This window comes from Rhinopithecus roxellana, chromosome 1, assembly GCF_007565055.1.
Source record: "Rhinopithecus roxellana isolate Shanxi Qingling chromosome 1, ASM756505v1, whole genome shotgun sequence".
Taxonomy (NCBI): Eukaryota; Metazoa; Chordata; class Mammalia; order Primates; family Cercopithecidae; genus Rhinopithecus; species Rhinopithecus roxellana.
This window is the reverse complement of record NC_044549.1, coordinates 58065069-58086594: the sequence shown is the minus strand read 5'-3', so window position 1 is coordinate 58086594 and position 21526 is coordinate 58065069. Positions and strand designations below refer to the sequence as shown.

The 21526-nt window shown below is 51.6% G+C and overlaps 1 protein-coding gene across 3 annotated transcripts in view; it reads right to left on the bottom strand.

The window, feature by feature from the left end:
- Window positions 1-194: 194 nt before the first annotated feature.
- Window positions 195-21526, bottom strand: part of SHISA5 (shisa family member 5) — a 37889-nt gene continuing 16557 nt past the window's right edge. Inside the window, exons 3-6 of one of the 3 annotated variants that reach the window (XM_030916087.1) lie at window positions 13191-13271; window positions 1958-2073; window positions 1592-1804; window positions 195-1417 (exon numbers count right to left, since the gene is read on the bottom strand). In XM_030916087.1, coding sequence (XP_030771947.1) covers window positions 1338-1417; window positions 1592-1804; window positions 1958-2073; window positions 13191-13271 — 490 coding nt within the window. In that variant the 3' untranslated portion in view covers window positions 195-1337. Of the gene's footprint in view, window positions 1418-1591; window positions 1805-1957; window positions 2074-5551; window positions 5873-13190; window positions 13272-21526 lie in introns of those variants that run through there. The other 2 variants (XM_010370392.2, XM_030916120.1) reach the window with 2 other exon arrangements.

Sequence of the window (21526 nt, the reverse complement as noted above, 5' to 3'; positions counted from 1 at the left end):
CCCAGACCTCTGCCCACACTCAGGGACCTGGGGAGTAGGGCATAGTGTTTGTCCCTCACTTTCCCTAGCAGGATGATCAACTATCTGAGCTCAATAAAAGCAGGGAAAACACGAGAAGCCCAAATGGTTGATGGAAACAGTACAGCCTGATTCCAATCCCAGCAGCCGAGGCCAGGAAGAAAGGGGGCAGCAGCTCCAAATGATTGCATTTATTATAAACAAGAGTACAGACCCCAGACTCAGAAACACAACAGATTTGACACTAAGACAGCTCTGGTGAAACAGTAATAGAGGGAGGAGGAACACCGAGGTATTCATGTCTGGGCCGGAGCTGCCATCCAGGGCCCCACACCCCACCTTTGGTCCAGATGGCCCCTTGGCCCAGGTGTCCCTGCTGCCAGAACACCCTGGACTGGGGTACCGGAGTTGCATATTCCATGAGGTTGGTGTCAGGGGAAGTAGGGACTCACAGTTGCCAGGTTGTCCGTCTCCTCTGAGCCAATTTCCCTCCACCACCCTGGGGTTTCAGTCTCATATCAACTATCATGTTTTAAAACAGAAAACAGGCAAAATGTTTGGCTAAAATAAAATGAAAACACTGCAGGGAAGAGACCTGAGTGTGCTGGTGGACAGGAGCCCTGCTCACCTGTGGGAAGGGCAGGGCCAGCAAGGGCAGCAGAGCTCCCTGTGGGCAGCTAGGCTGTGTGTGGATGTGGCCCTCCAGGTGGTCCCAGGGAAGATGCAGGGACAGGGGACAGTCCAGGCAGACAACTATCAGGTGAGTAGGGCTCTGCCTGAGGTGTTCTGGCATCAGGAGGCTGCCTGACCCCCAACAGGCATGACACAGGCTCCAGGGAGCAATGGAACATCTGCCTAAAGAATCAAAGCCCAACTTGGTCAGATCCCAAGCTTCGCCTGCATCACCTCAAGCAGCAGCTGGCTACGCTGCCAAAACCGGGACACATCTGCATCATACAGAAAGCTGCACCACCCTGGTGTGACAGGCCATACTTGGTCACCCTAGGGTAAGCTAGAGAAGAACTCCAGATGTGCCCTGGAGAACCCCCCACCTCTCAGGGGCCACCTCACAGGGTGCCCCCACCACCCCATTCTTTGAGTTTGGCTTGAGATTTTAGGAAGCATAATTTCAGGTGAGGAAGAGAACAAAGTCTGGTCCCAGCCCACTCTGGCAAGGATCGTTCCCCACCTCGTCAGCATCAGAGGAAGCCACATATACAGGCAGGACACACACAGCACGCCTGGGACATAAGGAACCGTGCCTGCACACCACTCATACACAACATAACCAAGTGGCAGCCAGAGAGGCCAGGGGACGCTCAGAGGGCCGCCTTCGGGGCATCCATGTAGGCTGGGTTGTAAGGAGGCTGGCTGGCAGGGTAGGGCGCGGCTGCTCCTCCTGAAAGCAGAGAGGATCCTGGTTGGCTGTGAGCATGGTGGGCTGCCGTATGAGTGGCAGGCGAGCAGAAAGGGGCAGAGGCGTATTCAGTGATGTACTCTGGGATGGATGCCCGAGGGATGCTGGCAGATACTCAGGGAGTCAGGCAGGGCTAGAGTCAGCAGGGGCACTCACCAGCCAGGGTCTCGTGGTAGGCCGGCGGGCCCATGGGCTGGGCCGGGTAAGGTGGTGGGTACTGCATTGGGTAGGGTGCTGCTGGCATCCCTGGCTGAGGCGGCATGGTGTGGTAGCCCTGGTAGCTTGGTCCAGGGTAGCTGGGCGGCACACTTGGAGGCTGAGGATAAGGGGCATGCACCACAGTGGTGGATGTGGTGGTGGTGACAACCGCTGCAAAGAGAATTCCAGTGAGGACCCTCCTTCACCTCCCCAGGTCTTAGGGCCAGGCTTGCCACCCATCCCTCCAGCTTAGCCAAAGCAGGGCCTGGTCAGCTCCCCTTGCCATCCCAGGGGGTCACAGTGGAGCAGGGTAGGCACGCTTACGACGTGGTCGGCGGCACGTCTTGTACAGGCAGCAGCAGGAGCAGGTGAAGCAGATGATGATAGTGACGACAGACAGCACAAAGATGGTCAGGCCAACGGCCAAGGTTGCTCCGAACCTGCCAAAGAGCTGGATGTGACCTGGGGCCCCTCGACCCTCCCACCAGACCAGCATCCACACTCCACCCCTTTCCAGGGCACGCCCCTCTTGCCAGAAGGGGTCTGGGCAATACAGATACAGCTACTTCCTTGTCGGTGGCCTGCACCTGTTTCAATCTGTTTCCTCGTGTGTAAACTGGGGTATATGTGAGTCTCTGTAACTGTCTCGCCCTGGGTCTGCCCCGCTTGTCCCACCCTCAGAGGCATGGGAGGAAGCTCAAGTCCCACCCCACACACATACATCTATCTTGTCCACCTCACAACCAAGTGATCAGGAGATGGGTATAGGGCACATGCCACAGTCAGGCACTGTGATTTGAGTCAAAAAACTTAACAGTGGGCAAGACAGCCAGCCCTGGCCTCTGGAAGCCCACAGTCCAGTGTAGGAGGCAGAGAGTGAAGGTAAAATGGCTCACGAAGCACGGGGTGAAGAGAGAAGCCCCAGGAGGGTAGAGGCCAGTGTGGCCGGAACAGGAGGTCCCTAGTGTTCCCCTGCACTCCACGACAGCCCCAGGGCAGGGAGGCTGGCCCCTGAGTGATAAGGACAGTTGCCTCTGCCTGCAAGCTTGCTGTGTGCCAAGCACTGTGCCAGGGGTCACACACACCCCTAGGACCTCCCCTCTGACCTGCACAGCCACTTCTACAGGTGAAAGGGCCAAGAGCCAAGGGGAGCCAAGGGCCAAGAGGCCTGGAGGCAGGAGGTCAGAGGGCCTGCCCTTTGAGAAAGCAGGCCGTGGGCTGGGAAGTTCACCAAAATTGACTTCTAGGCGGGGGCGGTGGTTCATGCCTATAATCCCAGCACTTTGGGAGGCTGAGGAGGGCGGATTACCTGAGGTCTGGAGTTCGAGACCAGCCTAGCCAACATGGTGAAACCCTATCTCTACTAAAAACACAAAAATTAGCCAGGCACAGTGACGGGTGCCTGTAATCCCAGCTACTTGGGAGGCTGAGGCAGGAGAATTGCTTGAACCTGAGAGGCAGAGGTTGCAGTGAGCTGAGATCACGCCACTGCATACCAGCCTGGAGACAGGAGCAAAACTCTGTCTCAAAAAAAAAAAACCTGACTTCCAAGCGCAGACAGAGCCCCTTGCTAGCCACCCAGGGTCTCGTTCTGTCGCCCAGGTTGGAGTGTGGTGTGATCACAGTTCACTGCAGCCTCTACCTCCCAGGCTGAAGTGATTCTCCCACCTCAGCCTCCCCAGTAGCTGGAACCACATGCATGCACTACCACATTTATTTTTGTAGAGACAGGGGTCTCACTATGTTACCTAACTGGTTTCCAACTCCTGGCCTCAAGCTATCTTCCCTCCTCGGCCTCTCAAAGTGCTGGGATTAAAACTGTCATCGTGGCCGGCCAGGCGCTGTGACTCATGCCTATAATCCCAGCACTTTGGGAGGCCGAGGTGGGTGGATCACGAGCTTAGGAGTTTGAGACCAGCCTGGCCAACATGGCGAAACCCCGTCTCTACTAAAAATACAAAAATTAGCCGGTCATGGTGGTGCACGCCTGTAATCCCAGCTACTCAGGAGGCTGAGGCAGGAGAATCGCTTAAACCTGGAAGGTGGAGGTTGTAGTGAGCCAAGATCGCGCCACTGCATTCCAGCCTGGGAGACAGAGTGAGACTCTGTCTCAAAAAAAAAAAAAAAGAAAAGAAAAGAAAAAAGAAAAACAAAAAACAAAAAAAAAACTGTTAGCCTGACATTTTGTGCTGGATGATAAAAGATTTTTAAAAATAAAAAAAAGGGGCCGGGTGCGATGGCTCAAGCCTGTAATCCCAGCACTTTGGGAGGCTGAGACGGGCGGATCACGAGGTCAGGAGATCGAGACCATCCTGGCTAACCCGGTGAAACCCTGTCTTTACTAAAAAATACAAAAAACTAGCCAGGCGAGGTGGCGGGCACCTGTAGTCCCAGCTACTTGGGAGGCTGAGGCAGGAGAATGGCGTAAACGCCGGGAGGCGGAGCTTGCAGTGAGCTGAGATCCAGCCACTGCACTCCAGCCTGGGCAACAGAGCGAGACTCTGTCTCAAAAAATAAATAAATAAATAAATAAATAAAAAACAGCTGGGCACGGTGGCTCACACCTATAATCCCAGCACTTTGGGAGGCCGAGGCAGGCGCATCACCTGAGAGCTGGAGTTCGAGGAAGTACAAAAAAAATTAGCCGGGCATGATGGCGGGTGCTTACAATCCCAGCTACTTGGGAGGCTTATGCAGGAGAATCTCTTGAACCTGGGGAGGCAGAGATTCCAGTAGGCCGAGATCACACCATTGCACTCCAGCCTAGTCAACAAAAGCGAAACTCCATCTCAAAAAAGTAAATAAATAAAAAATAAAAATAAAAAACTGGCCAGGTGCGGTGGTTCACACCCTTGATCCCAACACTTTGAGAGGCCGAGGTGGGCATATCGCTCGAGGTCAGGAGTTCTAGACTACCCTGGCCAAATGGTGAAACCCTGACTCTACTAAAAATACAAAAATTAGCCGGGCATAGTGGCACAAGACTGTAGTCCCAGCTACTCAGGAGGCTGAGGCAGGAGAATCGCTTGAACCCGGGAGGCAGAGGTTGCAGTGAGCTGAGATGGCGCCACTGCACTCCAGCGTGAGCGACAGAAGGAGACTCCATCTCAAAAAATTAAAAAATAAAATAAATAGCCCAGGAGCAGTGGTTCATGCCTGTAATCCTAACACTTTGGGAGGCCAAGGCAGTCGCCTGGGGTCAGGAATTTGAGACCAGCCTGGGCAACATAGTGAAACCCCGTCTGTACTAAAATACAAAAACAAAAAAGAATTAGCCGGGGTGGTGGTACGTGCCTGTAGTTCCAGCTACTCTGGAGGCTGAGGCAGGAGAATCACATGAACCCCCGAGGCAGAGGTTGCAGTGATCCGAGATTGCGCCACTGCACTCCAGCCTGGGTAACAGAGCGAGACTCCATCTCCAAAAAAATAAAAAATAGTAAGTTTTTAAAAAGGTGTCAGCCACCATGCCCAACCCAAGCTTTATTCTAACAAAAGGCAAATGCTTGGTAACTGCATCAAACGCATTCAAAAACTCCAGAGCTGTAGGGCATCCCCTCAGCCTCTGCCCCACAGAGGCCCAAGGAGGGTGTGGGTTCCCCCCTTCCCCGCCTGGGGCTGCACAACTTCAGCAGGGCCCCACAACACAGCCCAGGGACAGAGCTAAAGACTCCAGGCTCAAAAGCACCCCTCAGGACTCTCAAAGCAGGAGCCATCAGCCCCAAGCCGTCCAGGACAAGGCCCTAAGACAGGACCAGCAAACTATAGGTGTCTTCCTGCCCAACCAGAGGCAGGAATGGAGAAACGCACACACATTCACAGGCCATCAATGACACGCGACCGCAAGGCCGTTATCATCCCTCCAGAGCTCTCTCAGTGTCTGTCTCTCACACACACACGCAGCATGGGGCCCAAGCTCACCCCATATTAGCCTCTGCCTTCACCCAGAGGCCTCCTGTACCCCTGGGCTTCCCCTCTTCCCATCGTGGGCCACTCAGTTTCAACTTCCTCCCCTTTTGGAGAAAAGGAAAGCAAATCTCCTCCAGATGACGTCGGCCACAGGAAGCACAGACGCAAGGCCCCGTTCCACCCTCTTAAAGACACAGGATGGCCCCACCCAGTAGCGGGCTAGCAGCCAAGGAGCCAAGGGGTGGGGGCCGGAGAGGAGGGGAAGCAGAGGTGCCCCAGCTGCCTCCCAGAGCTGCCTCTCTGAGCGGAGCCTGCGGGGCCTGGCCTCGGAATGCAGCCTGGTCACTAGGGAGTCCAAGAGCCACCCCAGCCTCTGTGGGCCCCAACCACACTCTAGCTCAGCAGCACCCCCACCCCCACTTCCACCTAACCCACCGGCCCTGTTCCACCAGCCTCCAGGAGGAGCTTCTGCATCCATCTAGGCCTAGAGGGCGACCCTGGGGCCCTGGCTGACACACCACAGCGAGCAAAGTCCAGCCTATCCCTTCAGCTCCTCCTCTCCCACCACCACTCTCTCCAGTCTGTCTCCTCTGTTCTCCGGCCACCCTGCAGGGTCCATCATGTCACCCCCTACTCCAACGCCAGCTATGGCTCCTGTAGCTCTTGGGATTACAAAGGAATTTGCTTTATAATTACATGTTAAACTGAGTGTGTGTATCTGTGCTTTCCTGTATATGTATTATAGTTGACGATAAAAGAAGAAAAGAGGCCATGTGCTGTGGCTCACACCTGTAATCCCAGTACTTTGGGAGGCCGAGGCTTTTGGGAAGCTTGAGCCCAGGAGTTCGAGACCAGCCTGGGCAACATGGCAAAACTCCGTCTTTACCTATCAAAAAAATCAAAAATTAGCCAGGCATGGTGGCACGCACCTGTAATCCCAGCTACTCAGGAGGCTTGCCCCTGCCTGGGAGACTGAGTGAGAATCTGTCAAAAAAAAAAAAAAGAAGAAGAAGAAGAAGAAGAAAGAAGGAGAAGGAGAAAGAAGGAAGAAGAAGGAGGAGAAGGAGAAGGAGGAGAAGGAGAAGGAGAAGGAGAAGGAGAAGGAGAAGAGAAAAATCTGGGATTTATCTCACCAGACACTGAAACTTATAATAAAGGAAATTTTATTTATTTTTTTTTTTTGAGGCGGGATCTCACTTTGTTGCCCAGGCTGGAGTGCAGTGGTACAATCACAGCTCACTGCAGCCTCAAACTCCCAAGCTCAAGTGATCCTTCCACCTCAGTCCCCCAAGTAGCTGGAACCACAGGCACGCACCACCACACTCGGCTATTTTTTTTATTTTTTGTAGAGACAGGGTCTCACTGTGTTGCCCAGGCTAGATTTTAATATTTAATTAAAAATTTATATCCCAGCACTTTGGGAGGCCGAGACGGGCGGATCACAAGGTCAGGAGATCGAGACCATCCTGGCTAACACGGTGAAACCCCGTCTCTACTAAAAAAATACAAAAATCGGCCGGGCGCGGTGGCTCAAGCCTGTAATCCCAGCACTTTGGGAGGCCGAGACGGGCGGATCACGAGGTCAGGAGATCGAGACCATCCTGGCTAACACAGGTGAAACCCCGTCTCTACTACAAAAAACTAGCCGGGCGAGGTGGCGGGCGCCTGTAGTCCCAGCTACTCGGGAGGCTGAGGCAGGAGAATGGCGTGAACCCGGGAGGCGGAGCTTGCAGTGAGCTGAGATCCGGCCACTGCACTCTAGCCCGGGCAACAGAGCAAGACTCCGTCTCAAAAAAAAAAAAAAAAAAAAAAATACAAAAATCTAGCCGGGCGAGGTGGCGGGCGCCTGTAGTCCCAGCTACTTGGGAGGCTGAGGCAGGAGAATGGCGTAAACCCGGGAGGCGGAGCTTGCAGTGAGCTGAGATCCGGCCACTGCACTCCAGCCCAGGCGACAGAGCGAGACTCCGTCTCAAAAAAAAAAAAAAAAATTATTTTATTTTATTTTTTTTTATTTTTTTGAGACAGAGTCTTTCTCTGTCATCCAGGCTGGAGTGCAGTGGTGTGATCTCAGCTCACTGCAACCTCCGCCTCCCAGGTTTCAAATGATTCTCGTGCCTCAGCCTCCAGAGAAACTGGAACTACAGGCGTGCGCCACCACACCTGGCTAGTTTGTGTATTTTTAGTAGAGATGGGGCTTTACCATGTTGGCCAGGCTGGTCTCGAACTCCGACCTCAGGTGATCTGCCCACCTTGGCCTCCCAAAGTGCTGGGATTACAGGCATGAGTCACCGTGCCCAACCTTTAATTAACATTTTAAATAAAATAAAACTCCCTATTAGGCCCACAAAGCCATGTGTGGTCTGGAACTGCCCCCTCTCCTTCAACCTCTGTGCTCAGTCCCATCCCCCTCCTTTCAGCTTTGAAAGCACCATGCTGTGTCGTACTCAAGGCCTTTGCACATGCAGATCCTCCTGCCAGCTCAGCCCTTTCCTCCTTTCATCTCACCCACACCTAACTCATTTCTGCCTGTCCCTCAGGCCTCAGCTCAAAGTGTCACTGGAGCACCTTCCCCACCACGCAGAAGAGGCCAGGCCCCTCAGCACATGCCCACATGGAATTAAATTCCTTTCTACCTCAGTTCATAAACAGACACTCTGTTGTATGTGAGCATTTAATCAACTACATCTTGTCCCTGCTTTGTACCATTATCATCCAATACAGCTTTCGGCCACCACTGTATTTCCAGTGCCTACCATATGGTGAGTGCTCAATAAAAATTTTATTTTAAACAATCTTGTGAATGAATCAATAAATATCGACGGGTAAATGAATAAATTCACTCAGGGACCCCATTGGTAGCTCCTGGCAGGACACCCAGGCATGGTAACCTTAGAAAACCAAGCAAATTCAAGGGGTGGTTGCAGAGTGGGCCTAGGGTCCAAGGCCACACGTGGCTACAGTACCAAAGGAACCACGCCTCTGAGAGGAAGGAATAGGGTCTCCAAAGGCCCCAAGGCTGGGGCCAAGCTCAAAAGGCAGAGTCAGCCCAAGCAGGAGAGAACAGAAGGCAGAGGAGCAGCCACCCTGGCAGGGAGTTCGGGCAGGATTGTAGGGTCTGGGGAGAATTGGGTGGCCTCCAAGAAATGGAAGGCTCCAAACCTTAGACTGTGAATGTCATGCATGTCCATGTGAAGAGACCACCAAACAGGCTTTGTGTGAGCAACATGGCTGTTTATTTCACCTGGGTGCAGGTGGGCTGAGTCCGAAAAGAGAGTCAGCAAAGGGAGATAAGGATGGGGCTGTTTTATAGGGTTTGGGTAGGTAAAGGAAAATTACAGTCAAAGGGGGGTTGTTCTCTGGCGGGCAGGAGTGGGGGTTACAAGGTGCTCAGTGGGGGAGCTTTTTGAGCCAAGATGAGCCAGGAAAAGGAATTTCACAAGATAATATCATCGCTTAAGGCAAGGACCATTTTCACTTCTTTTGTGGTGGAATGTTATCAGTTAAGGCGAGGCAGGACATTTGCACTTCTTTTGTGATTCTTCAGTTACTTCAGGCCATCTGGGCGTATACGTGCAAGTCACAGGGGATGCGATGGCTTGGCGTGGGCTCAGAGGCCTGACAGTGAACAGGCTGGCTCTGGACCTGGGATACCTACACTACCCCCATGGTGTCAGCAAGGCCCCAGACAGGCTGTACCACAGCGGGCCTGAGAACCACAAAAAGGACGCTTCGAGGGCTGGGAGGTAGCACAGGGGCTGTGGCCACACCTTGCCTAATGGGCCTCTGTCCCTTTCCCCTGCACTGTGGCAGTGGAGTCATGGCAGAGGGTCAATGGTGGCCTCCTTGGGGTCTGCAGCCAGAGCTTCTGCCACTCGGTGCTTAGAAACCCAACAGTCTTGCCCGACAGTCCCGTGAGTGCAAGGAGCTGGGAAGAGGACATGAGGGCAGGACCCAAAACAACCAGGAGACTAAGGAAGCTCTAGGGATTGAACAAGCCATGAATGGCTGGAGCCACTCACCATTAAACAGAGATTCACTTGCCAAAGTCTAGGGGGCAGAAGACCTGGGCCAACCCTGAGCCCACAAACAGGGCCACACTATAACCCCTGCCATGGGTGGCATCCTCCTGCGGCAGGGGTTCTGGGCCAGGCATGTGTGGACCCATCTGAATCCAGGCTCCAGCCTGCTGCCTCATGCCTAGGAAAGTCAAAAAGTAGCCCAGGTCAGGAATAGTGGCTCACGCCTGTAATCCCAGCATTTTGGGAGGCTGAGGCGGGCAAATCACAAGGTCAGGAGCTCGAGACCAGTCTGGCCAACATGGTGAAACCCCATCTCTACTCAAAATACAAAAATTAGCCGGGCATGGTGGCCGGCACCTGTAATCCCAGCTACTCAGGAAGCTGAGGCGGGAGAATCGCTTGAACCCAGGAGGCGGAGGTTGCAGTGAGCAGAGATTGTGCCACTGCACTCCAGCCTGGGCAACAGGAGAGACACTCCATCTCACAAAACAAAGTAGCCCAGAGAGAGACAGCCAGAGGTAAGGGTCCCAAAATAAGAAGAGGAGGAGGGGTCAGTGGCAGGGAGTGGGGCAGAGCTGGGGTGGGGCCCCTGGCCTGGGGTCTTTCCCCTGCCTGGCTTCTCTTGAGCTCCTGGCCATAGCCTTGACAGCAGTGGCCAGACCTTCACCAAGGAGCCAACTCTCCAGTGGACAAACAGTGCCCTTGGCCAAGTAGGCAGCACACGTATGCCCAGCAGAGGATGTCTCCTTGGGAGCCAGACAGGCAGCCACCTGAGAGTGTTCAACAGTGAGGAGTCATTCTCCTCCCAGCACCCACTTCTTTTACTCCTGCACCTTTATAAAGCAGGTCCTAGGCATGAGCTGGGGCTCAGAACAAAGCAGAGGACAAGGGATGACATGAGGTGTGGGATGGGGAGCATCACTCCAGTCACCTGCTCTTCTCAGTGCATGAGCAAAATAGCCTGGGGCAGGAGGCAGCAGGGCGCACCAAGCACACAGCACACGAGGCCCAGTACCGGGAACACCACAGCAGCGGCTGGGCTAACAGAACAGGTCCCACACGCAAACCCTGGGGAGTAAGAAGTGCAGCTGAGCTGGCCCCAGTCACCTCCCTGTGGCCACAACCCCCGGAAGCCACTCCTCCTCCTATGCCCCTCTGGGAACTTGTACCGCACTATCTCCTCCTTCCTGTCCCAGCTCAAATCGCTACCATTAGAAGAAAAAAAACACACACACCACAAAAAACCCTTCCCATGGATTCTCCAGCTCCCGTTGTTGTTGTTGTTGTTTGAGACGGAGTCTTTTGCTCTGCCGCCCAGGCTGGAGTGCAGTGGCCGGATCTCAGCTCACTGCAAGCTCCGCCTCCCGGGTTCACGCTATTCTCCTGCCTCAGCCTCCGGAGTAGCTGGGACTACAGGCGCCCGCCACCTCGCCCGGCTAGTTTTTTTGTATTTTTTAGTTAGAGACGGGGTTTCACCGTGTTAGCCAGGATGGTCTCCATCTCCTGACCTCGTGATCCGCCCGTCTCAGCCTCCCAAAGTGCTGGGATTACAGGCTTGAGCCACCGCGAGATGGACTCTTACTCTGTCGCCCAGGCCGGAGTGCAGTGGCCTGATCTCGGCTCACCGCAACCTTTGCCTCCTGGGTTCAGGTGATTCTCCTGCCTCAGCCTACAGAGTAGTTGGAATTACAGGCACCTGCCAACATGCCCGGCTAATTTTTGTATTTTTAGTAGAGACAGGGTTTCACCATGTTGGCCAGGCTGGTCTTGAACACCTGGCCTCAGGTGATTTGTCCGTGTCAGCCTCCTAAAGTGCTGGGATTATAGGCATTAGCCACCACGCCCGGCCTCCCTTAAAAAAACAAAACAACAACAACAAAAAAAAACCACGAGGTCTCTCTATGTCGCCCAGGCTGGAGTGCAGGGATTACTCCCAGGCAGGATCATAGCTCACTGTACCCCTGAACTCCTGGCCTCCAGTGATCCTCCTGCCTCAGCCTCCCAAGTAGCTGGGACTACAGGAGTGTGGCACTGTGCCCAGCTTCAATGCCTGTCTTACTCCTCATCCATTCACGGCCAAAACTCTCCAAGGAGTTGCCTGCGACCAGCATACAATTTTCAACCGCTCTTCAGTCTGCTCCACTGCCTGGCTCTTGCCCAGGGTGCCATGGACTCCATGGTATGAAATCTCCATTCCACAGTGCACTTCACCGCAAGCCTGCCCTTGTCCAGCGTCCAGCCCCGGGTCCTTCCCACTCCCTCCACACCCTCCCTTGAGGGAGCTGCTGAATATATGTCTCCATCCTCACCTCTCCCCTCCAAGCTCTGGCTCTCTCTGGCCTCCAGTGCCTCTGGCCAGGATGCCGCCTAAGGCCATCTCCTACAGAAACGACTTCCCACCTCCCACACCCGCCCCATCTGCTCTTTCCATCTTCCACAGAGCAGCCAGTGTGGTCTTCCTAAAACGCCATTCAGTCCCCAGCGCTCCCGGGACCCTCCGTGATGCCCACTGTCCTCAGGACAAGGCCCACTCCTGGACTGCCTCCAGGCCCACACAGGCTGGGCGTAGGCATCTCCCACAGGGCCATCTGAAAGCCCACGATCCTGGGGCAGGACAGCCAGCCGCTTCTGGGCACCTGGACACGGAGGGGAAGGCCTGTAGGGATCTCAGGCTCCAACCAGCCCTGAGGTGTTGAGGAGGGGCACACCTGCACTTCTTCCCCTCCTCCACGCATAGGAACCCTGCCCTGATTCTGCTGTAGCCAGTGAGGCCCCCACCTGCCTGGGCCTACAGGATGGGATGGGGCAAAACAAGAACCCAAGTCCCCCACCCAGGCCCAGAGCCCAAGGTCTCTTCCTCCAAAGGGGCAACCCTGCCCTCCTGGGCAGACCTTTTCTTTAAATGGCTTCTAGATCCACCAGGGCAGGGGGGAGACACCAAGTGGAACAGACCCAGCCAGCAAAGCCCACCCTAGTGGCTGCACACCCATTCCACCTCCAGGAAGATGTCACAACTCCTGTTACCGTGGCAATAACACAGGCCGGAGCCCAGCAAGGGGACTGGGGCTTGGGGGCTGGGGTTGCTCCTTGGTTCCCTGAGAGAAGAGTCCTGACACAGTAACCACGACCCACAAAGCTTGACACGAACTGTGGTGTCATTGGTTGTCCCAGGACCTCTCCCCACCGTTATCACCCCACTACCATGCGCTTGCCAGCACCATCACCCCATCACCATCATCCTTGTCACCAATGCCCAACCGCAATATACCCACCCCCATCTACCATCATCGCATGCCCAGCACAGCCACTTCTCTGTCACTCCTGCCCCCATTGGGACCCATCAGTCATCCGCTGACTCAACCCAGCATATAGCTCAATGTGACCCTGATTCCTGGCCCTTCAACTGTCAACCTGTGACCGCAGTCACCCCCGTCCCCACCACCCCAGCACACTAATGAAGACACCTTCACAACATAAGGAGCAAGTGTCCTCGCAGTCAGATATGGTGACAGCTCCTTGGGCTCCATCCCAATGACTGAATCATCCCAGTCCCCCAGATGCACGCTGGCCCCCACTTAGTCCTCTTGTCACCTTTGCCAGGAAGATGCACCCAGCCTGCAGGCTTTACTTACCCTAACATGGGGTCGCTGTAGCCAGGGCGAAACCTCAGCGCTGAGCCCAGCTGCTCCACCGGCTCTACACTGGCGGGCACACTGCCAACAGGAAACCTCATGATCAGCACAATGAAACCCCACTGAGCGCGCCAGCACAAACACTACCTTAGGGCACCACAAAACGTGCGCAGAAGCTACTATGAACCGGTGGCTTCAATGGCCTTCCAGAGATGGACTCTGCCCACACTGGGATCTCACAGCACAAAGCCACACGTCCTCTCAGGTGTCCACCGGACTGTCTCCAGGAGAGAACATATGTTAGGCCACAAAACAAATCTCAGCAGATTTTAGAAGACAGATACCATACAAAGGATCTTCTCTGACACAACAGGATGAAGTTACAAATCAGTAACTACATTGCCACAAAGTTTATTATTATTATTTTTTTTTTTTGAGAAGGAGCCTTGTTCTGTCGCCTAGGCTGGAATGCAGTGGCATGATCTTGGCTCACTGCAACCTCCGCCTCCCGGGTTCAAGTGATTCTCCTGCCTCAGCCTCCTGAGTAGCTGGGATTACAGGCACCCGCCACCTTGCCCAGCTAATTTTTGTATTTTTAGTAGAGACGGTGTTTCACCATACTGGCCAGGCTGGTCTCGAACTCCTGACCTCGTGATCTGCCCGCCTTGGCCTCCCAAAGTGCTGGGATTACAGGCGTGAGTCACTGCACCTGGCCTACATTGCCACAAAGTTTTTTTTAAAAAGCACTAAAAAAAAAAAAAAAAAAAAAAAACCTTGGGAAACTAAGAAAGTACAAAAAAAAAAGCAAAATAAAACCAAAACTCTTGAGTTGTATTGTGTTAAATAAGAACTCATACAGGATACTGACCTAGAAGGGGAGATACCATGATCACAAAGAAGTAAAAAAGGAGGCCGGGCGCGGTGGCTCAAGCCTGTAATCCCAGCACTTTGGGAGGCCAAGACGGGCGGATCACGAGGTCAGGAGATCGAGACCATCCTGGCTAACCCGGTGAAACCCCGTCTCTACCAAAAAATACAAAAAACTAGCCGGGTGAGGTGGCGGGCACCTGTAGTCCCAACTACTCAGGAGGCTGAGGCAGGAGAATGGCGTAAACCCGGGAGGCGGAGCTTGCAGTGAGCTGAGATCCGGCCACTGCACCCCAGCCTGGGCGACAGAGTGAGACTCCATCTCAAAAAAAAAAAAAAAAAAAAAAAGAAGTAAAAAAGGAAATTAACAAGTATGTAGAACTGAATAATGAAAATACATCAAAATTTGTGAAACCCAGATAAAATAGTTCTTAGTGGGAGATTTATATCTTTAATAGAACTTACCAGGAAATGGGGAGGCCGAGGAGGGTGGATGACAAGGTCAGGAGTTCAAGACTAGCCTGTCCAGGAGGGTGAAACCCCGTCTCTACTAAAAATACAAAAATTAGCCAGGCACAGTGGCATGCACCTGTAATCCCAGCTACTCAGGAGGCTGAGGCAGGAGAATCGCTTGAACCCAGGACATTGCAGTAAGCCAAGATCACGTCACTGTACTCTAGCCTGGGAGACACAGCAAGACTCCATCTCAAAAATAATAATAATAATTTATCAGGAAATAGGAATGGTTAAAAATAAATGATATGGGCCGGGTGAAGTGACTCACGCCTGTAATCCCAGTGCTTTGGGAGACCGAGGCAGGCAGATCACCTGAGGTCAGGAGTTCGAGACTAGCCTGGCCAACATGGTAAAACCCCATCTCAACTAAAAATACAAAAATTAGCCAGGCGTGGTGGCGGGCACCTGTAATCCCAGCTACTCTGGAGGATGAGGCAGAATTGCTTGGACCCAGGTGGTGGAGGCTGCAGTGAGCCGAGATCATGCCATTGCAGTCCAGCCTGGGCAACAAGAGGGAGATTCCATCTCAAAAAATAATAAATAGGCCGGGCGCGGTGGCTCAAGCCTGTAGTCCCAGCACTTTGGGAGGCCGAGACGGGCGGATCACGAGGTCAGGAGATCGAGACCATCCTGGCTAACACGGTGAAACCCCATCTCTACTAAAAAATACAAAAAACTAGCCAGGCGAGGTGGCGGGTGCCTGTAGTCCCAGCTACTCGGAGGCTGAGGCAGGAGAACGGCGTAAACCCGGGAGGCAGAGCTTGCAGTGAGCTGAGATCCGGCCACTGCACTCCAGCCCGGGCGACAGAGCGAGACTCCATCTCAAAAAATAAATAAATAAATAAATAAATAAATAAATAAATAAATAAATAAATAAGATTATATTAAATCAAGATGAGCCAGGTGCGGTGCCTCATGCCTGTAATCCCAGCACTTTGGGAGGCCGAGATGGGTGGATCAGGAGGTCAGGAGTTCAAGACCGGCCTAGCCAAGATGGTGAAACCCCGTCTCTACTAAAAATACAAAAAATTAGCCAGTGTGGTGGCAGGTGCCTGTAATCCCAGCTACTCGGGTGGCTGAGGCAGAGAATTGCTTGAAACCAGGAGATGCAGGTTGCAGTGAGCCAAGATTGCGCCACTGAACTCCAGCCTTGGCGACAGACCAAGACTCCGTCTCAAAAAAAAAAAAAAAAACTCAAGATGATTTATTTAAAAGTAATGGAAAACCCAGGCAGGGTGGTGGCTCACGCCTGTAATAACAGCAGTTTGGGAGGCCGAGGAGGGCGTATCACAAAGTTAGGAGTTCAAGACCAGCCTTGCCAACACGGCAAAACCCTGTCTCTATTAAAAATACAAAAATTAGCCTGGCGTGGTGGTGGCCATCTGTAATCCCAGCTACTCGGGAGGCTGAGGCAGGAGAATTGCTTGAACCTGGGAGGCAGAGGTTGCAGTGAGCCAAGATCATGCCATTGCACTCCAGTCTGGGCGAAAAGAGCAAGACTCTGTCTCTGCCGGGCGCAGTGGCTCACGCCTGTAATCTCAGCACTTTGGGAGGCCGAGGCAGGCAGATCACCAGGTCAGGAGATCGAGACCATCCTGGCTAACACAGTGAGACCCTGTCTCTACTAAAAATACAAAAAATTAGCCGGGCGTGGTGGCAGGTGCCTGTAGGCCCAGCTACTCCGGAGGCTGAGGCAGGAGAATGGTGTGAACCCGGGAGGCGGAGGTTGCAGTGAGCTGAGATCACGCCACTGCACTCCAGCCTAGGGGACAGAGTGAGACTCTATAGAGAATAATAGAGAATAGAGAAGATTAGCAAACCAAAGCTGATAGACCTCTGACAAGACTAACCACAGAAAAGGAGGCAGTCAAGTGCAGTAGCACATGCCGGTGGTCCCAGCTACTTAGGAGGCTGAGGTGGGAGGATCACTTGAGCCTAGGAGTTCCAGGCTGCAGTGAGCTATGATCATGCCACTGCACTCCAACCTGGGCGACAGAGTGAGACTCTGTCTTGAAAACAATAAATAAATAAAATAACATAAAAACCTTATTTGGATTCTGATTTGAACAAACCATCTGTGAAAAGGCATTTTGGAAACTAGTGGAGGCAACTGAACACAGTATTGAAAGCTATCAGTGAATTACTGCTAATTGTGCCAAATACAATAGTGGTTATATTTCCCTTATATTGGAAGGGAAATAGTTATATTTCCCTTCAAAGACCTCATTTTTAGCAATGAAAACTCACTTTTTTTTTGAGACAGAGTCTCGTCTCTGTTCACCCAGGCTGGAGTGCAGTGGTTCAATCTTGACTCACTGCAACCTTCACCTCCAGGTTCAAGCGATTCTCCTGCCTCAGTCTCCTGAGTAGCTGGGATTACAGGCGCGTGCCACCACGCCCGGCTGATTTTTGTATTTTTAGTAGAGACGGGGTTTTACCATGTTAGTCAGGCTGTCTCGAACTCCTGACCTCATGATCTGCCCATCTCAGCCTCCCAAAGTTCTGGGATTACAGGTGTGAGCCACCGTGCCCGGCTTTTTTTTTTTTTTTTTTTTTTTTTGAGACGGTCTCATCTGTCACCCAGGCTGCAATGTAGTAATGTGATCACAGCTCACTGCAGCCATGACCTCCCGGGCTCAAGTGATCCTCCCACCTTGGCCTCCCAAGTAGCTGGGACTACAGGCACATGCCACCACACCTAGCTAATTTTTTGAATTTTTTGTAGACACAAGGTCCCACTATGTTGCCCAGGTTGGTCTGAAACTCCAGGACTCGAGTGATCCTCCCACCAAAGCCTCCCAAAGTGCTGGGATTACAGGTGCGAGCCACTGCACCCAGCCATATACTAATATTTAAGGAGAACTTTTTATGATGTCTGGGATTTGCTTTAAAATAATTCAGAAAAAGAAAAGTGGCTGGAGGTATATAGCATAATGGTGTCAGAGTACTGGTAACTGGTAGTGGGTGATGGATGCATGGAGTTATATTGTTCTCTCTGCTTTTGTACTTATTTGAAACTTTCCAAAATTAGATGTAAAACAAAATAAAATGTAAAAGCGTTATAAACAATTTTACCCTAATACACTTGGAGGAAAACCAGTAAAGCTAAGGAGAAAATATTTTTTAAGAAATCTGTGGGCTGGGTGCATATATATAGAGAGAGAGAGAACAGATATATATTTATATATAAAACATATATATTTATACATTATATATATTTTATATATATACATATAAAATAAATCAGTGTGAAAGCTTCAGAGAGCAATGGAAAGAATGTGAAGCTGATATGAGGGGTGGTGAGGCTGGGGACAAAGATTCAGAGATGAGCCTGACAGTTGAGGTCCTTTTTCTCCTTGGAGCATTAGCCAGTTTCAGAAGGGCAGCTGAGAGGCTAAGCAGCACTTCTGGAAGCTTCAGGAGTCCAAGGTGACAGGGCTTAGATCCAGAGCCCAGCAGTTGAGGCGGCCCTGATGACCCCCATTCACTTAGGCTGGGACCCAAAAAGCTGTACCTTAAGAGGAAGGGAGAGACTGAGCAGACGGCTCAGCCTCTAATCATTTCAGTCTCTGCAGCTAAACCAGGTGATCCGAGAACGCTAGAGTTACTGCCAGAAGCAACCTAAATCCTCCCTGGAGAAAGTCCTGAGCTCCAAATTTCTATAATCAATTTTGCAAATGCAATGTTAGGCACACAATAAAAAATTTTCAGGAACACGAGGAGACTAGACAGTATGAATAGAAAACAGCAGAAACAACTGACAATAGAAAAACCCACAGGCAGCCAGGTGTGGTGGCTCACGCCTATAATCCCAGCAGTTTGGGAGGCAGAGGCGGGTGGATCACCTGAGGTCAGGAGTTTGAGACCAGCTTGTCCAACATGGTGAAACCTTGTCTCTACTAAAAATACAAAACAAAAAATTAGCCAGGTATGGTGGCATGATCATGCCACTGCACTCCAGCCCGGGCAACAAGAGCAAAACTCCATCTCAAAAAAAAAAAAAAAAAAAAATTACAGAGATGAGGTCTCACTATGTTGCCCAGCCTGGTCTCGAACTCCTGGGCTCAAGCAATCCTCCCACCTCGGCCTCTCAAAGTATTGGGATTACAGGCGTCAGCCATCATGCCTGGAAGAGTTATTTTCAAGGTGCAGTGTTCTTAAAGACAAGAAAAGGATCCCAAAGACAATTCAATCATCAAGGCTGCCACTCCCACCAAAGGCCCAGGGTGCACAGGCCAAAACAGGGTTGCCGCCGCCTCAGTTTTTTTTTTTTTTTTTCTGAAACGGAGTTTTGCTCTTATCGCCCAGGCTGGCTGGAGTGCAATGGCACAATCTCGGCTCACCACAACCACCGCCTCCTGGATTCAAGCGATTCTCCTGCCTCAGCCTCCCAAGTAGCTGGGATCACAGGCATGCACCACCATGCCCGGCTATTCTTGCATAATTTTTTTTTTTTTGAGACGGTGTCTTGCTCTGCCGCCCAGGCTGGAGTGCAGTGGCTCGATCTTGGCTCACTGCAAGCTCCACCTCCCGGGTTCACGTCATTCTCCTGCTTCAGCCTCCCAAGTAGCTGGGACCACAGGCACCTGCCACCACGCCCGGCTAATTTTTTGTATTTTTAGTAGAGACAGGGTCTCACTGTGTTAGCCAGGATGGTCTCCATCTCCTGACCTTGTGATCCGCCTGCCTCAGCCTCCCAAAGTGCTGGGATTACAGGCGTGAGCCACCACGTGCAGCTATTTTTGCATTATTAATAGAGATGGGGTTTCTCTATGTTGGTCAGGCTGGTCTCGAACTCCTGACCTCAGGTGATCCGCCCACCTCGGCCTCCCAAAGTGCTAGGATTACAGGCATGAGCCACTGCGCCGGGCCAGCCACCTCAGTTTTGAAGGCTAGGACCACCACCCAGCAGAGCCATGGGGGTGCAGCCCCCACCCCAGTGGGTCCAGAGGGCAGAGTGTCCAGCCAAAGAGGATTATTCCCAAGCCTTAAAGTCTACTGGAGTTTGTCTTGCTAGAATTTAGAGTTGCTTGGCACTAAGAACTAAACTCTAACTTTTTATCTTGCCCAAATTCCTAACTAAGGGGCCTGGAGAGTCATGCCCTACAAATCATACATTCTCATCAAATGGGTTTTATTTAACCCTATATATCGTGATTTACTTTGCAACCTGACTCTTGCATAACATTACGAGACAAGGAAAAAAATTCAAAATATTTTACTCCAAAACATGTTTCTTTGCCGTATTTTGAAATGGCCCTGCAAAGCTGTTTTCTATGGGGAAAAATGTGCATCTGTAAGAATCTCTATTAACATAGCTAGATCTTTTTCTTCCAGACCCTCCCAATCCTAAAGAGATTAAGTAAGATCTGAATAGGAAACATATGTCATCTATTGTCACTAAGGGTAGCCACTAGAAGACTTCTTGGAACTTTGGTCTCCACAACCTTCATCTTAATCTGAACATTCCCTTTCTATCAATCAATTTTGTCTTTAGACAAACTCAACCAATTGCCAAACCAGAAAATGTTTAAATTCACCTATAGAATGGAAGCCTCCCACCCCCCACCCCCTGCCCTTTGAGTTGTCCCACCTTTCTGGACCAAATGAATGTATTTCTTTTTTTTTTTTTTTTTTGAGACAGAGTCTCACTGTCACCCAGGCTGGAGTGCAGTGGCATGTTCTCGGCTCACTGCAAGCTCCGCCTCCCAGATTCATGCCATTCTCCTGCCTGAGCCTCACAAGTAGCTGGGACAACAGGCACCTGCCACCACGCCCGGATAATTTGTTGTATTTTAAGTAGAGACGGGGTTTCACCATGTTAGCCAGGATGGTCTCAATCTCCTGACCTCATGATCCGCCCGCCTCGGCCTCCCAAAGTGCTGGGATTACAGTCATGAGCCATCGTGCCCGGCCTAACCAATGTATTTCTTAAATGTATTTGACTGATGTCTTATGCCTCTCTAAAATGTATAAAACCAAGCTGTGCCCGGACCACCTTGGGCACATGTTCTCAGGACCTGAGGGCTGTGTCACGGGCCATGGTCACTCATATTTGGCTCAGAATAAATCTCTTCAAATATTTTACAGAGTTTGGCTCTTCATTGACAGCACCTGTCACTTCCTACTGTTTTTGTTTTTGTTTTGTTTTGTTTGAGACAAGGGTCTCACTCTGTCCCAGGCTGCAATAGAGTGGCACAATCTCAGCTCACTGCAACCTCTGCCCCCACCGACCTCAAGCAATTCTCCCACTTCAGCCTCCCAATAGCTGGGGCCACATAGGCGCACCATCATGCCTGGTGATTTTTTTAGTAGAGATGGGGTCTCACCATCTTGCCTGGCTACACTTCCTACTGATTTTTCTCCCTTTTGTAATAGGAGTGGCTATCCTTTGCCTGTCCCACAAATGCATTTCTGGCTTCACAAGTTTCACAGCTGGAGATAAATTCTGCCTCAGGATTAAATGTACCTATGGTCTCATTCATATCTGATTTAGATAATATTTGAATAAGGCTTTGCACTTTAGAGTTAAGAGCTGATTCTGGAATGAGATAAGACTGCTCAGCGGGTGGAGGTTGCAGTGAGCTGAGACCGCACCACTCCACTCCAGCCGGGGACAGAGCAAGACTCCATCTCAAAAAAAAAAAAAAAAAGAGGTAATTGTCAGGCCTCTGAGCCCGAGCTAAGCCGTCATATCCCCAGTGACCTGCACGTGTACATCCAGATGGCCTGAAGCAACTGAAGATCCACAGAAGTGAAAATAGCCTTAACTGATGACATTCCACCATTGTGATTTGTTCCTGACCCACCCTAACTGATCGATGTACTTTGTAATCTCCCCCACCCTTACGAAGTTTCTTTATAATTCTCCCCACCCTTGAGAATATACTTTGTGAGATCCACCCCCTGCCCCTAAAACATTGCTCTTAACTCCACTGCCTATCCCAAAACCT